The 16,990-nt window shown below is 46.5% G+C and overlaps 2 protein-coding genes and 1 long non-coding RNA gene across 5 annotated transcripts; all 3 read right to left on the bottom strand.

Annotated features, from left to right (window-relative positions):
• Nucleotides 1-1,718: 1,718 nt before the first annotated feature.
• On the bottom strand, nucleotides 1,719-9,892 carry LOC118504085 (glucose-6-phosphate isomerase). Of its 3 annotated transcripts, none has more exons than XM_036038154.1 (5): nucleotides 9,763-9,892; nucleotides 9,310-9,489; nucleotides 6,888-7,710; nucleotides 6,566-6,811; nucleotides 1,719-2,693 (listed from the first exon to the last, which is right to left on the bottom strand). In XM_036038154.1, exons 2-5 carry the CDS (start codon nucleotides 9,438-9,440, stop codon nucleotides 2,217-2,219), a joined length of 1,677 nt encoding a protein of 558 aa, XP_035894047.1. In that variant the 5' UTR covers nucleotides 9,441-9,489; nucleotides 9,763-9,892; the 3' UTR covers nucleotides 1,719-2,216. The 3 variants fall into 3 exon arrangements, with proteins under 3 accessions (XP_035894047.1, XP_035894048.1, XP_035894049.1); XM_036038155.1 differs by lacking the exon at nucleotides 9,763-9,892 and adding an exon at nucleotides 9,598-9,741; XM_036038156.1 differs by lacking the exons at nucleotides 9,310-9,489; nucleotides 9,763-9,892 and adding an exon at nucleotides 8,688-8,704.
• LOC118504127 lies at nucleotides 2,880-4,969 on the bottom strand. The gene is made up of 2 exons (XR_004905266.1): nucleotides 4,913-4,969; nucleotides 2,880-4,820 (listed from the first exon to the last, which is right to left on the bottom strand). It is a non-coding gene; the product is annotated as an uncharacterized LOC118504127 (long non-coding RNA).
• Nucleotides 9,893-13,317: 3,425 nt separating the features above from the next.
• LOC118504100 (retinol-binding protein pinta-like) lies at nucleotides 13,318-15,350 on the bottom strand. Its single transcript, XM_036038184.1, has 4 exons — nucleotides 15,037-15,350; nucleotides 14,659-14,954; nucleotides 14,217-14,592; nucleotides 13,318-14,000 (listed from the first exon to the last, which is right to left on the bottom strand). Exons 1-4 carry the CDS (start codon nucleotides 15,103-15,105, stop codon nucleotides 13,737-13,739), a joined length of 1,005 nt encoding a protein of 334 aa, XP_035894077.1. The 5' UTR covers nucleotides 15,106-15,350; the 3' UTR covers nucleotides 13,318-13,736.
• Nucleotides 15,351-16,990: the final 1,640 nt, after the last annotated feature.

The following is a 16,990-nucleotide window of genomic DNA, read 5'->3' as shown; positions in this document are numbered from 1 at the left end:
TGTCTTTCAATTGCCTGTCTTTTGTTCAATCTGGCGCTAGTGAGAGTCATCCGTGAACTTCTACTATAAGTCAATCCAGATCGTGGCATACGCTGACTGACACAGGCATCATTGGTTTGAGCCAGAAGCTTACCAAAGGATCGAGCGAGCGGCAGTAATCCTCGGGATGAAAGTAACGTGCAAGGGTGCTGGACTGCCAACCGGTCATACAACAGCCTGAGGAAACTTCTCCACTCAAAATACCTGTCGCGTAGGACGAAGCTGGGAATGTAAAGATTATTTTTAGTCCCGAGTACTCACATACGCCTCTGAGACATGGACTCTATCTCTGTCAAACTGATGAAACCCTCTCATAGCCTCGTGTTCGAGAGAAAGATGCTCAGAAGGATTTTTGGCTCCGTGTATGCGTGGAAGGACAATAGAAGAGCTGCTACAAGCCTTTACCATGAGCTCACTAGGCTTCGGTGGCCTGACCTAAAGGTTCTTTTACGCCGTCTACACTGAGATGGAGTGATGGCTTTGATGCGGGATAATGGTTTGGCAGACGACGGCGCCATAGACCGTGAGCGGTGTCGAGGGTCGATGCATCGAGGAAAATTACAAAGAATTTAAGGTTTTAAAATTATCCTGGATTGATATGAAGTCGGGGCGGTCCGGTGGCCGAGACGATAACGGCGCCGGTCTTCACTCGGCAGGACCGGGGTTCAAATCCCATCTAGACCGCCCCCCTCCCCGTACGTAGGGCTGACTACTTTGCTACGGGTAAAATCAAGTCACAGAAAGCCAGCAATGGCAGGCCGAGACGTCACGAGGTTGTAGTGCCAAGGAAGAAGAAGATATGAAGTGAGAGATGATGATACAGATGTCACCATGACATTGTTAATCACATAGGAGATCTCCAAAGAAATATAACATGCTGAAGTCCTCACCTCGATAGCGGAGTCAACATTGCCACCTACACAAGGTTACGAAGGTAAACTCACACCAAGCTTTTAGATTAGAAGTAGTGAGAGAGCCGCAAGATTCGCCTGCAGCAAACAGGACGCAGTTTGAGTAGTTATAAGCTGTCTAAGTGCGCTAGTACGCTTTACACGAGGTCGTCGTTCACCGCTCCACGTCCACACAAGCATGCCTGGTGAAACTGAAGCTCATAAGCCGTGGATTCTTCTGTGGCGTACTAAGCGTCCCAAAGGATATTTTACTTAACACAGAAAATGGGGACAGCTGGCAAGGTCTTGCTCCAAAACTTCGGTTTTAATCGGGGAAATCTACTACGCGTTATCACTAGAGAAGGGAAGGTAACGCTAACACAGTAAACCCCCCACTAACAAAGCCACCAACACCAAATGAAATGAGTCACTCCGAAAAAACTTTATCCCCATCCATCCATCACTGTCCGAATCAGGTTTTGCTTGCTGACCATCGGGTCCGTTATCCGTACAATCCCATCGCTTGAATGTGGTTTTGTGTGTCCCAATTCCATACATTTGTGTAGGCTTCCCTTGACCAGGCTCTGGCTGGAGTGGGATCATAAATTTCTTACCAATTTCCCCACTTCCAGGCGTTACAAGGCTCTCGCCCAAGGACTCTCATTTTCGTGCTCATTTGAAGGGTTCAGGTGCGATAAAGATTTTAGCATAAATAGAGGTGGTCGCATTAGTCGCGAGTTGGGGGTTTCGTGGTAATGGTTTCGGGCCAATTTCATGTATATTGAAGAGTTTTTAGTTTTAACACGTTTTTAACATACATACTTTTATTTGATTAACATTATAGCGCCTTTTGTTTTTTTTTTTCTTCTCGCTGGCTCATGATGTGTCATGTGCCGCACCGAGTACGAGCGAAGCGACTCTACTCTAATGATATAATATTGCACCGCTGCCTTCGTGTACGAGAGGAGGCTGAATCCGTCCCTTTTCCCGCTCTGTAGTAATTAGCTGAGGCAAGACATCTCTCTGACAACATTACCCTCCCCTTTCGGGCGCCCCTTAGTGGTAATGGCGTGAATAGCTTGTGTGTGTGTGTGGTAGAAGTGTCTAGTTGGAAAGCATCCAGCACGAGAGCAAGGTGTTGTTGTAGAGATGGGTGATGAATAGTGCACTACACTCGATTGCGTGTGTTTTCCGGTTACTGTTTGCTCTAAATGTTTTCTCCTTTTAATAAATAATCTGCTTTTCGAAGCCCCTTTTCTTGTTGTCGCCGGCCAGCGCGCGGCGCGTTTACTTCTCCTGGTTGATCTTGATGAAGTTAATCAGCCCGTTGGTGGACGAATCGTGCGTGGTCGTTTGGTTCGGATCGGCCAGATCGACCTCGATCGCCTTGGCCAGCTGTTTGCCCAGCTCGACGCCCCACTGATCGAACGAGTTCACGTCCCAGATGACGCCCTGCGTGAAGATCTTGTGCTCGTACATCGCGATCAGCGCACCGAGCACGAACGGTGTCACCTTCTTCACCAGGATCGAGTTCGTTGGCCGGTTGCCGGTGAACACCTTGTGCGGCAGCAGCTTCTCCAGCGCGTCACCGGCCAGACCGGCCTTCTCCAGTTCGGCCCGTGCCTGGTCGGCCGATTTGCCCATCATGAGCGCCTCCGTTTGGGCCAGATAGTTGGCGAGCAGGATCGTGTGCATGGCACCGTTCTCCACCGGGTTGTGCGTCTGGACCGGTGCGATAAAATCACACGGAATTAGCCGGGTGCCCTGGTGGAAGGAAGAAGAGTAGGAAACACATTAAAACGCAATCGGGTGATATTGATCCTTGATCAAACACGTGCCTCCCCCCCGCAACCCCAAAACGGTCAACGGCGCTAATGGGAAGGCAATGAAAAGCGAAACACGATTTAATGGCCAGTGACCGATTCGGACGTTAGCATGGGGTGGGATTCGATGTGCCTTTGTTGGGTTGGGGTGTTCTGAGGATATCTGAGGGCGCTCAATTTGCAGAAAATTTCCATAAACATAAACACACGAAAGGTCACCGTTCTCTGCCGAAGTAAGATATCGTTGACCGAATCACTAACTCCTCCAAACGTCTACTCTCTGGCATGAAAATCAGGCCGGGTGTGTGAGTGCGCTCAGCAACAGCAATTGAATCCTTCTCACCCTTCCCAGCTGTGGTGGGCTTACATCCAAAACATCGAGGTCACACACACACACACACACTTCGTATCGCACGGTCACAATCGATGCTGTTAAAGTTCCTGAACTGTTCCTGCCCCAGCAGCGGCCAGCAAAGTTTGTAATTGCCAGGTGGCATGTGTTTTGGTTCTTAGCGGCAGGCACGTGTCAAATTGCGCCATAAGAAAGTGAGCAATGAGAACTGCGCCAAAAGGGGGGAGAAACCCCCCCCCCCCCCCCAAAAGCTAAGTAACAGCATTCGAAATAAATCCTTCCCCTTAAAGACGTTACGGACAAGTCTGCTAGTGATCTTGAATATTAACACAGCTGTATGACTTAGCTGTGAAGCAAGTAGTAATGCGATTAGGAAGTGGAACCCGGTTTCGAACGCGAGGCTATGCATTTTAATTGAGTATTTTGAAGGCTTTTGCTTGCCTTGATGCCTTGAAGGAAAGGAGGGTTTATCAGCTTTAATTTATCAGCTTTAAGCTCTACTTATGTATAAATTTATAACAATTTTGAATTTTAAAATCAATTATTCTATTTTTGTGTTCAATTATGCTTGAATTGAAACAACAAAGGTTATTGTCACATACAGTAATTCACCGCCGTATACACTGGCGCCTGAAAGTATGCAATGTTAGTAATTGTTAATAAGTTTTATGATAGTTATTTGTAATGTACAATATCTTAAATGCTGGAAGGTTAATTAGCTGACGATATCATCCTATTGCTGAGGTACGAGATAGTTAATCACCAAGATTTGTTATTGGAATCTACCCCATGTATACAGGAGGTTAGACGAGCAACTAGAGAACAACAGAGATGTTGAGATACGTGTGCAGTAGTTCTAACCGGCCATGCAACAGTCTGAAGAAACTTTCCCCTGTCGCAAGAGTCCTGGATTGCCTTTTTATGTCCCAGTGTGTGTATGCTACTGACGCAGAACTGAGCGTCCAGAAACGGAGACAGAGTCACAGAAAGCCAGAAATGGCAGGCCGCAAACCTCTTGAGGTTGTAGAGCCAAAGAAGAAGAAGAAATTTGCTATTCACGCCTCGCAGATATCGACTCTGTTCCAAGAAGAGTTTTTGACCCCATATGTGTGTAAAGCTTCGGGAGACTCACGTCAGGTAGCTTGGCCATTTACTGAGAATGACACCGTACAATCTAACCTATAAAGCCTTTTTAAGCCGTCCACATTTTAAGTCTCCCCAGCGAAATCCGGAGACGCGTTGTGCAGTGGAATCGTGCCTACTACGGCCTTCACCATCTGCTGAGATCCAGTAGACTTCGAGACCGCACGAAACGTGAGTTCTATCGCACACTGATTCGTCCGGTGGTCCTATATGGCCACGAGTCTTGGACCATCCGTTTGCAGAGGATGCAAACGCTCTGGGCGTGTTCGAGCATGGAGTGTGAAGGTGAAGGATGAACCACGAGCTTGCTGAGTTATACGACGAACCGGACATCCTGACGGTGGCGAAGACCGGCAGGATACGATGGCTGGGGCATGTTATGAAGATGCCGGACTCATGCCCCGCCAAGAAGGTGCTCGTCAGCGACCCTCAGTTCGGCACGAGGCGTCGGGGAGCACAGCGAGTTTGTTGGCTGGATCAGGTGAAGGGAAACCTGTCGGAGATCGGGTGCCTACACGGATGGGAAGCTGTAGCCAGGGATCGAGTTTCCTGGAGATCTTTTGTTGACCGGGCCTATGTCACGACAACGTGCTCTTTAAAATAGTAGGCCAACATGATGATGATCTCGATCTCTTCGCCAAGTCGATCTCGAAGATGTTACTTACTTACTTATCAGGCGCCTCAACCGCTTTGCGGTCTTGGCCTGCTGCAACAATCCTCGATACCGCTCACGGTTTAGCGCCGTCGTCTGCCAATCCGTTATCCCGGCCGTTCTGGCGGACGCATCAACGCCATCACTCCATCTCAATTTGGGCCTACCACGCCTCCTCTGTCCGTGTGGACGGCCTAAAAGGACTTTACGGGCTGGGTCGTCCGGTGTCATTCTCATGACGTGAGACCAGCCCACCGGAGCCTAGTGAGATAATCGTACAGCTCGTAGAGCTCGTCATTGTAGCGGCTCCTCCATTGTCCTTCCACACATACACGGGGCCAAAAATCCTTCTGAGCATCTTCCTCTCAAACGCGCGGCTAGGAGGGCTTCGTCAGTTTTGGACAGAGTCCATGTCTCATAGGCGTATGTGAGTACTGGGACTATAAATGTTCTGTACAATCCCAGCTTCGTCCGTCGCGACAGGTATAACAGGAAACAAATATTTAAGCGATAGAATGAAGACCGTGAAAAAAACTCACAAGCTCGTACATCTCAACCCTTTGTTTTATATAAATATTTAAATAAATAATTGCCCATCATCCGTCATCTGCGTGCGGGTTTGTGGCAGTCAAATCAGTCCTAAAATTGGCTCTCCGACTCGACTCCGGACAATGACATGTTCTTTTTCTGTGGAGCTCCATTTTTTCGCCTGCCATTTACTGCTCAATTTACATTATGAGTCATTTCCTCACCGTCGTGGTCCGTCCTTTATACCACCCAACAACTGTAACAGATTAACACATATTCACACAAATCCAACCGAAAAGTGGGTCCCGAAATCCGTTTCCCTTTTTCGCGTCCGCACACTTAATTGCCGCCGGATAGTTTTGAGCAGCTTGTGTTCGCACGCGCGACCTTTCACGTGGCTTCGTCACCGGAAACGGAAGGAAGCGATAAATTACGGGAACAGGCGGCACAAGGTGAAAGCAGGTAAAAAGCAGGTGGTTGGAAAAGTAGTAGTGAAAACTGGGCAATACAAAATGTATATAGCTAGCACGGCTCCATAGGGCAATCTGTTGCTATTTCGATTTGCCGCCGCGCTAATGGTTACGAGTCAATTTGCTTACGATGCAGGAATGTTTTGTGCTGGTCGCGTCAGCACTAGTCAACCGATCAGATTAAGTTTGATAAATTCAACCCCTTGGGGACACACTTTTAAGGGGTTCAGAAACAAAGGAGCCTTCCCGTAATAATGAGAACTAATTAGGGGTATAAAATTCGCTCATTAAATACAATATCGTGTCGTGGTTGGGTGAGTGAGTATAGACGATTTTTTGTGCATCTCGCATTCAGGATCATTAATCATTCAGCCATAGTTGGAATTCTTCAAAAGGAACAATCTAGATTGAATATTTGCGGCTATACAATTACTCGCGTTCGAGGAAGTATCGCTGGAAAATGATGCCAAAGAGGCCCTTATCACTATTATATACGTGATGCACTTATCGTTGCGATTATTTGTAGTGCCGCTCGTAATTGTTTGCGGAACAGATAAAGGCCAGGTTTTTTTTAAACATACTTAAAGCAACCCAAAGAAACCTTCTCTTGGAAATATGTCTTATGCTTTGTGAAGGTCTTGCCCCCCAAAACAGAAATGGATTCTTACCTGATGGATCAGCTGGTAGAACGCGTGCTGTCCGTTGGTGCCCGGCTCACCCCACACGATCGGACCGGTCGCAAAGTTAACCTTTTCGCCGGCCTTCGTCACACCCTTGCCGTTGCTCTCCATATCACCCTGCTGGAAGTAGGCCGCGAATCGGTGCAGATACTGATCGTACGGCAGCAGGGCCTGTGTTTCGGCACCGTAAAAGTTAGAGTACCAGATGCCCATCAGTGCCAGAATTACTGGAGCCTATCGGTATGGAAGTAGAGAAAAGAAATATAGTACTTAACCTGCCCTTAGAGAAAGGTTACCCCCCGTTCCTTACATTCTCATTCAGCGGAGCAGTCATGAAGTGATTATCCATGTAATGGGCACCCTCCAGCAGCTTCTCGAAGTTGTCGAACCCGATCGCAAGCGAAATCGAAAGCCCGATAGCCGACCACAGCGAGTAACGTCCACCGACCCAATCCCAGAACTCGAACATGTTCTTCGTGTCGATGCCGAACGCGGCCACCTTTTCCTTGTTGGTGGACAGCGCCACGAAATGCTTCGCGACCTGCTCCGTCTCGGTGCAGCGCTCCAGGAACCAACGTTTCGCCGCGGTCGCGTTCGTGATCGTTTCCTGCGTGGTGAACGTTTTCGACGCGATGATGAACAGTGTCGTTTCCGGGTCGAGCTTCTTGAGCGTCTCGGCAATGTGGGTACCGTCCACGTTCGATACGAAGTGCGACCGGATGCCTTGGTTGTACGGTTTCAGCGCTTCCGTCACCATCAGCGGACCAAGATCAGAGCCACCGATGCCAATGTTCACCACGTCGCTGATCTTCTTGTTCGTGTAGCCGCGCCACGCCCCGCTATGGATCTGTTCCGTGAACTCCTTCATGTGGGCCAGCACGGCATTCACTTCCGGCATCACGTCCTTACCATCGACCAGGATCGGTTTGTTCGAACGGTTGCGCAGGGCGACGTGCAGCACCGCACGGTTCTCCGTCACGTTGATCCGCTCGCCGCCGAACATGTCGTTGCGCATCTTCACGACATCGCGCGATTCCGCCAGCTCCAGCAACAGATTCCACGCATCGTCCGTTACGCGGTTCTTCGAGTAGTCCAGCAGAATGTCGCCATCGGCCGGGGTCGTTAGCTTCAAGCTGCGAAGAATTTCAAAGACAATCTTTAAAATCTTTGTAACCATTGGAGGTGTTTCCGTTCGTTTGTGGCTTGATTGTATAGGGTACGTGTCCTCCGTCGCGTTATGTCACGTGCATCGGGGGAGGCGATCCAACAACCTTACTCAAAAACCAAACAAACATTCACAATACAACGATACTGCTTCATGTGTACGAAAAAAAAACCGCTCTAGCCGTATACCCTTGCCGAAGGTTAGGTAATGCGCGAGCCTGGGTCGGATTAAAACATAAATACCGCATACAACTGAAACGGTTCGATTGATTGGCGAAAAAGTATTGAGATCTAGCCCGATTGGAGATGGTAGAGATTCGAAGAGTAAAAAGAAGCTTTTGGATTCTTTTAGAAGACATTAGTTTTCTTATATTGAATTCTTATGGCAATATTTTCGTAACTTTGTGGAAAAAAATATTTAAAATCCACAATTATTTAAACATTTTTAATATCATTCATCAAAACTCTCAAGGATCAAGGATAAGGCTTGACTCCACAATAGCATTTTAAATCGCCTTTCTGAGTATCATAATTTGACTGTTACTAATGAATTTTAATTATTTTTGTTTATACGTGAAGAAAGTGAGCAAATATTTAGTTTTTGACACATATTGCTTAATAATTTAAAATTGCCAAACCATCTGTGAAGGTTAATTGGCTTAAGTTTTTTTTTATTAAAATATGTCGACGGATTTGTGTACAATACAGGATAATTAGTAATTAAATCCTGCTCTGGATAAATATGTCCAGATTTGCTAGTTAAAAACTGTAAACTAATATTAATGTGTTATAAATTCAATGAATTGTTTTTATCCCAAATCTGGTCATTTTTTCAAAGCACTACCATTAAACTAACGAATTATTATTCTTTATTGCATCAGAAATCAAATATTTTTTTAATAACATAAATTTAAAAAAATGTAAATAGAAATTTATGAATACCTACTTTTTAATCAGCTGGAAGATTCATTTCCAGGACAATCAGACCAAAAACTTGCAATAAAGAAGAGGCTCGTTTTAAAAGCATTCCCCGGCACAGCATGCTGTAGATAACGAAAAGAACATTTCTGTTGCAGTTCTTTTTTTTTCGGCAACAAGAACATTTCTTATCATTCACTGCCATAAGCGAAAGTTCATCGAGACACCATCATCGTCACCATTGCATCCCCGACAATGTAATGGCCGAAAAACCGTGTCCTTACGTCACATTCTCATAATCTTGCTTGCTTGCATTACTTACAAGCACGTAACATAAGTGGTAAATTACGTCAAGCGGACCTGGCGTACAATAAAAGACAAACGGCTTTGCAACAGAATCTATGCTCTAGGTGATCCGATTGCTGTTGCCTTTCACCGACCGAGCCGGGGGTTCGCTTCGCCAGTGGTTGCGTTTGACCGTGTCGCTAGAGATCGCGGAGGTCAACCGTGGTCCGACATGATCGTGCAGACCGCAGCCTTAACCGTGTGCATGAATGAGTTCGTTTGTGTGTGTGTGTGTCTAGCGGGAGGGAAACCGATTGGTAAAAATGGCAAAAACACACTAATCGAACTGTATGGACTACACTTACTGGAACTTATCGAAGCGGATATCATCCTCGTCGAACAGCCGCTTGATGTTAATCGACGCACCGTTGGCGTTGTAATATTCCTGGATCTGCTGGTAGACCGAATCTTTCGATAGCAGCACACGGTCCGACATTGTTGCACTTTCACTTGTTCACGGGTTGGGAGAGTACCGAAAACCACCACTGAAAAGTACACAAACTCACTCAATAAATGCACACGTTTGATTGGTCACGAAAGCGATAGAATCAGACAAAAACCGGGCGTGAGTATACGGGGCGCGGGATTCGTACGGTCGCAAGAAGACACTTGCTCGTCGGCACTACCGGAGGGCTCGGCGGTCACTGTTGGTCTGACCACTGGGCTCACGAAAGGACACCGAGCTGACCTCAGAAAGTGAGTTGCGTGCCTGGCTGGATACCGGAGCCGTGGATACGTGTGCGATCGCAAAAACTTACCTTGCTGCTGCTGGCTGTTGTAGCGGCCAATGGCTCAATGTCAAATGAAAAACATTTGCGTACGCTGAAGCGCGCTTCAGTTCGATCCAAGAACGCCCGTAGAAAACATGCGTCGATGCGTACATTCATTGTTTTCAATCCGGCTTGAGAGAACGCTCATTGACAATTGAGTTTGTTGTTCTCTTTTTCTACAGTAGAGTCTCGGGTGTTTGCGTAATGTTTACGTTTTACATTCGATTAAATAAGAATATTTACTTGAAAGTACAACGTTTTTATGGTAAAAATATTTAGAAATAAACACAAAGTATTTGCTTTCGATAATATAACGAATATTTCACGATAAATATGCATGTATTATTGATAAACCAAATACTGCGCTATGCACATGGCATACTGTCACTCTACTGTAAACCATGTCGAGAGAGCGAGCGCTCGTGCTTGGATCGGATGAGAGAGAAAGACATCGCACAGCGCGCTGAGTTGCACAGTGTGCAATTTTCAGTAATGGTCAAAATTTAGTACCATATTTCGAAACAGCCGGTAAAATATTTGAATTGTGTACAACGATTTTTTTTTGTTCATGTAACCGGCCACGTGGCCACGTGGAGTGTTAGCTTTCGCGTGAAATGAGAATCTAATATTTCATTTAATATTCCATCAGCTGTGGAGAAAAATCTTTGAAAATAACAATTTGTTTTGCACTACGACTCACTATTTAAATTGCATATTTAATTACTCTATTTTACACCTATTGAAGAAATAATCGCTTCTAACTCTTCGGAAGTAAAGAAAAGACAACAAAATATTAACAAGTCAAAAAACATATGATTTTCTACAAATTGTTTATATTCCTTCTGGTAAACTCATTCTTTTACCTCGTTTTTCTCTAATTTGTGTAGTGAAAATGAGCAAATCATCAAGCAATCAGCTTGATCGAGTGAAAAGATAGCCCCTTTCCGTGTTTGGCACATGATTTGTTTTCGTGCAGTGATGGGAAGGAACAAACCAGCAAAAGCAAAAAAAAACCGTTCCAAAAAGGATGTGATGTGATTTGCATGTTGGGTTACAGTTAGGTGAGAATGTTTACAATCATGCCCCCTTAGTCTCCACAATTACCGCTCGATAGTGTTACCGCTTTGGGCATGTCGAGCGATAACGAATTCGGGCAAACTTAAAACTGTCCCCAAAAATGTCATTATGGTTTTCGGACCCGTCGGACCGTTAATCCTTTAACTCTAGCTTTGTTTTATTGAAGGCACTCGGCAGCTTTGCAAAAGGAAGAAAATAAAATACAATGTGGTATGGATTGTGGTTTAGGAACTACTCCCCAAATCTCGCTCGAATGTGGGCGATGGCGGGCTTTGATTCGACCGAGTCCTGTACGGTATTTTATTAATTACTTTACGTCCACGATTTACCGCCGAAATGGTAAAATGGCGTGAAGTGCCAACTGGTGGAACTGTTCGGGTCACCTCATCCCACACCGCCGGTTCTGCTGCTGGAAGTAGCGTAATTTATGCGTCTTGATTCGTTGGAAACAAGATTTTGCCGTTAAACCTCCTTGGCTTTGGTAGCTTTTTTTTGGGGAGAAAGTTGCGACATTAGCATGAGCTCCTTTCACGAAAAAGGTGACTGCGCTAGGCTAGTCCCCGGGGATAGCATTTCATTTCACGCGTCTCCTTCCACAAACCGAGAGGAGAGAAAAAGAAGAAGAACGATTGACCTTTCCGTACCGCCGGCCATCTTGTTCCGTTCGATTGTGTGCCATAAATCTGGCCAATCGTTCCACCGCCTGTATCGCAGTCTGTACGCGCCGTAATGGATCGGTCGTGTGCGTGTGCGGTAATGTGCGGACGCGCCATTGTGCGAATTGTCGGTCAGAGCAGTAACTGAGCCGCCGGAAGTACGGGCCACGTGGTTGACGGCCATCCGTGGTCGGTGCACGGAAATTGGTTCTGGTAACGATTAGAACAGGCAATCATATTCGCTCGCGTTCCAGTGAGCGCAAATATATTCATCCATCAACAAAAACCCCTGGCGCTGGACACGAGGTAGACGACACTGGATTTATCGCTTACAGCAGCGGGCAACATCGGTGGACGACGATGAAAGTTCACCACCATTGCTAATGATTTCGATTGTGATTATGGTCTTTTGTAGGTATTTAGCGGATTTGGGTGAGTTAGTGGATTGTGTCTGAGTTGCGTCTCGAGTGTCTCTGGCTTTCCTTTGCGGACAGCATGATGAATTCGTCTGCAGTAATAATCGATACGCGTGGCGTTAATGGGACTATAAGCACGAGTTCGTAAATTCGTATTAGATGCCTAGAACGGGTAGTTGTGTCATGAGAATGTCCCACCGGGCGATCCTGTTAGCAACTTACATCTTAGGTATCAGATGATGCGATTAAAGCGCTTTTAATCCTGTTAGATTGATTGTCTCGTCTCCTTTCGAGGTACACCTGGGTAGACGCTTGTAGACGATTAAAACAATTTTCTTATAATTAGGTTTGATTCGACGTATATTCAAGCTCCTGTCATCTAGCTCTTGGATTTAGTTGTTTGATGTCATTCTGTTGACAGAACTAAATTCGGCAGGCGCTACGGACTACCTTTGGCGGTGTTTGCAAGCAGGGCGTGTGGAGAAGGACAATGCTATCAACTAGCTGAGCTGTTTGGTTGCCAAAGCCGGAGGAATACGCTGGGTAGGGCACATGCTGAGGATGCTGGACTTATGCCCTACCAAGAAGATGTTCGCCAGCGCCCCGTTCGACACGAGGCTTAGAGGAGCAGAACGAGCTCGTTGGCTGGATTAAGTGAAGTCAGACCTGAGGGAGATCAAATACAGCCGGGTGTTGAGAGTGCAGTCATGACCAGTTCCGTGGAATCAAATTGGACACCAGGAGACGAGCTCCATAAGAACAGGCCAAGAATGACGAAGAAGAATACTTACACAACGTAAGGCACACCTTCTCTCGATGTATTTTAACGCTTTTCAACGTATTTTTTTTATATTTCTCCAACCGTTTTTCGTTTTGCCTCGAAATTTTTAACGGTTTTCCAGATATTTTTATTTGATTTCCACAGTTTTTCGGCGTTTTTCTAAATATTTTTGAAATTATATTTTTTTTAAATCATACTCATCTTCTGCAACGACTGCATTTCTGAGTCTTGGTTATACTGATTACAGCTTGGGATTACTCAGATGCAGACACAGATTTATGACCATCATCTGGTGGGCAGGTATCGATTATTTCTGGTCCGATTCTGTCTGATCAAAGGAAGGTTTAGATAAGGAATTGTTGTAGGAGGAACAGGCGGATATCTTAACATCAGTCTTATTGTCGTTGCTGATAATTTAATTGGATTGGAGTTCCCGGTCTAGATGTCTTCCGTTGGTACAATAACAAATCCAATCACGTCTGGATCGTGTCTCACACACACGTAGGCAGGAAAGGTGAAGCATCGGGGACATGATTCACAGGTTACAGACAAGTACTAGGCGTCTCCATCGGGAAGCGGATCCATCCTTTCTTTCGCTACATTTATCGCACAATTTTAATCCTTTTTATTTTATTCTAACTTCATAGAGCTTCATAGACATTTTATTTGATATTTGTACACTTAAACACTTTAAACTCTATTTTAGTAAAGAAATAGGAATAATCGTTGAATGAAAAAAAAAAAAACAAACCCTATGGAGGAAGATCAGCAATGAAGAGCTGGTAGATTCTTATGGCTACACGATCTCCACACGTGAATGCTCTTCTCTGCCGCTTTCTAGCGCACTCCAATCCATCGCACTCGTAAATTCGTTTAATCAGTAATGCAATGCATTACCGGTCGTTAATGTTTATCTAATCAACTGGGTAATAAATAACAAAATCAGCTGCTGAAGGCATATCCGTCTATCTGATGCACAACGAGAGCTAGACATCACGATGCGAACAACAGCCGTATCTGTTTGCTGTGATCTCAATCAAACTCTAGCTTCCGGAACGTTCCCGCCGTCCCGAACAGATCCTTTTCCTCCGCCAGCGGGTTCGTCGTTCGCCGTCGCCCTTCGTCCACACCGAGCGATTCCTCCTCGATCAGGTACGCCCGATTTTCGATCAGCTTCTGTTCCCATTCGTCCACGTACTGCTGGACAGGGCCAAGCTCACCGCCCAACTCGGCCGGAAGTACCGACCGGGGGAAGTACCGGTGCAGTGACTCTAGGCTGGAACCGTGCGACATAATCTAGTGGGAAATGGGAGGGTGGCGAGCGAGAAATTAGCACATGTTACAGATAGCGCCCACAAACGATAGATTGTGTCTGTATGCGTGTGTGTGCATGCATATAAAATCGATAGCTTGGAAGTTTTTTTTGTCCCCCATGTTATCACCGACGAATTGCTGTTTACGCACGCACCACGCGATACGATGGATGCATCGAGAAGGTATACTTGTACGTACCGTACGTTTGCGGTTCTTCTCCGTCATCAGCCCTTTGAAGATGTTCAGCACCAGATCGAAGCTTTTCGGTGTGTTAATGAAGTGGAAACCCTTCTGCCGGAGCGGTGATGCTTGCTGGTTCAGGATGGATGCTTTGCGCAGGAAGGAAAGGTTGAAGTTGAACAGATGGCTGCTGGACGAGTGGCCCAGATCGATGATGGCTGCCTGGCCGCAGATCATCATCTGATCGTCATCGCGTAGCAGTATGTCACCGATCATCGTGAACACCTTCAGAATGTCCGGGAAGTCACACACGTCACCATCGAATGCATCGCCCCGGATGAGGATGATCTTCGGATCGTCCGGGTTAACCGTTTTGGGCAGTGGGACCGTCACACTGGCAAGAGAGAGCAAACACACACGTTCAACACGAGCTCCTTCGGTTCCCCGGGTGAAGTCTTACCCCATCTTGATGACTTGCCGCACGAACGGATCGAGCGGATCACGGTTGCGCATCACCTCGGGCAGCACGGACCGGATCGTGTAGTACGTGTCGAGCTTTTCCTTCACCCGTTCCATGCTGTGCTTGCAGGAGCGCAAGAAGCCCAGCAAAAACTGGTCCTCTATCCGGCCCCGGATGTGGCCGGACTGTCGCATCCAGGTCTTGATCATTTCCAGCTCTTCCGCTACGTTCGCCTCCTTTTCGTTCAGTTCTTCCGCCGCTTTGCGCTTGAGACATTCGGGGATGGGGCGAATAGGCTGCAAACAAAGCAAAAACCAGCCACAATTAGAGCGGAGTCCAAGCACCGATCAAGCGACCACATGAGCGACCGGCACTTACGACCATCTTCCTATCGGCAACCGGTGCCACGAACACTTCCTTCGCTAGTGCCTCCACCTTTACGCTCATGGTGTGTTTGAAGGCCCCGGAAAGCTCTTTTGTTTTCCGATTCGCACAACAACGATCCAACCACACGCAGCTGTCACACCGTACTGAATGGCCGGTAGGTTCGGGTCGTGTTTCAATATACGGGCACACACACACACCTTCACGCAACAGGCGTCACACACATTCGGATACTGATCAGATAAGATAGTGCGGCTGCCCGCTTCTGGAACCGTCCGGCTGTCCACGTTGTGTGGGACGGGATCCCGTAACATCGACGGGTCAGGTGCAAGCGAATCTCGGCCATCAACACCATCACCAGCACACAGACACAAGCGAGAGACGCTCGCTCGATCCGGTTTCGGTTGAGCTAGCGCCGCGCGACGATGACTTTCGACTGTGTGCGTCGGCTTCACACATGACATGGCAGGTATGGTGTGTTTGCTGACGGTGCACAATTTTCGGACCAGATATTGCAGGAAGTTCATTAATACGGCTAATGCGTGGCAAGCGTATTTGGGCGAAGTTTTAGGAGGGGAGTGGAATAAAATTAACTTCTCGATTTGTTCGATCTTATGAATCATCCCGTTGTTTTTTGGGGGGATTGTTATGAAATTCGTGCCGCAATATGTGTGCGTGAGATTCGCGGATCTGCACGGTCTCATCGTTGATCGTTAAAATGGAAATTGTATGCTCCACTTCAAACGGACGCTCCATTAGCTCTCCAATGAACAATGGTTAAATATTGGCGAAACAAACAAGGGTAGGTTACGGGCGGACTTGAAACAAACATCTGCAGCAGACAACCCACTCAAACGTGATAAGATCTTGCGTGGGGAAGCAGTAGGAATGATAATGTCCAACACAGGACGGTATGATGAATTCGTTTGGTGCGGGTCTCAGGATATCCTCTCGAATGTAATGAGCCTGAAAGTATGCAAAACACATTAATTTCGGATTCAGTTCTGATGATCTATGGCAGTGTTTCGCACTGTGTGTTATTAACGCTATTAAGGGATGTAACAGCCGTACCGTTCGCCTTTCAGTACACAGGTCTGTCTATCCAAGGTGAAGGTGTAATCAAGTCAGGCAAGCCAGTAATAGTAGGACAAGATGGGAGATTGATCCTTTCATCAGTAAATTAATCTGGTATTGAGGAAAGATCTGATTATTATCGAACCCTGTTTGTACCTTTTCCCCGTACGCAGGACCTGGAAGGAATTGGTGAACTCTGTGAAAGAAGCAAGAGATCAGACAGTTTGAGCCAAGAGATCTAGATAATTAACGATCTCAGAGCAGTACGGAATAATCCTCGGTTGTCGGGGCGAGAATTTAACAAATCGATATGCACCTAATGACACGAACTTACGGCGAAAGGCCCCTATCGCATCGCAGGATACCGATCTTCGACAAGGAAGGCGCCCAGAACAATGTCACGAAAGTAACAGAATCAAGACCTCAGGTTGATGCGATTTTCACCGATCCATGACTTATTTACTTACTTATTGGACCCTTAAATCTCTTCTCAGTCTCACCCTGCTCCAGAAAATCCTCGATACCGCTAACAATCGAGCACCATCTTCTGCCAATCCAATAGCTTAGTGGTGACATTGTAGTACAGTTCGTAGAGCTCGTCATTGTAGTTGCCTCTTCAGTTTCCTTGCGGGATATTATCATACGGGACCCTAAATTCGTCTGAGCGGCTAGGAACTTCTTTAGCTTTGTATGTAAGATCTGGGATTCGAAATTTTCTTTCGAAGCTTTCTTCTCGATACTTTGTCGTGAAGTGCCAGGTAATTTATATGGAGAAGGTTCCTCTGACTGTCATTAATGAGAGAACTCTAATACCCTGATTCGAGGCCCTTAAACGACGACGGGGCTCTAGGCGTCTGCTCTAGGTACTGCTGGA

Source organism: Anopheles stephensi, chromosome 2, assembly GCF_013141755.1.
Source record: "Anopheles stephensi strain Indian chromosome 2, UCI_ANSTEP_V1.0, whole genome shotgun sequence".
NCBI classification, from domain to species: Eukaryota; Metazoa; Arthropoda; class Insecta; order Diptera; family Culicidae; genus Anopheles; species Anopheles stephensi.
Note: the sequence above shows the minus strand (reverse complement) of the source record. Positions and strands in the feature narration are given on the sequence as shown.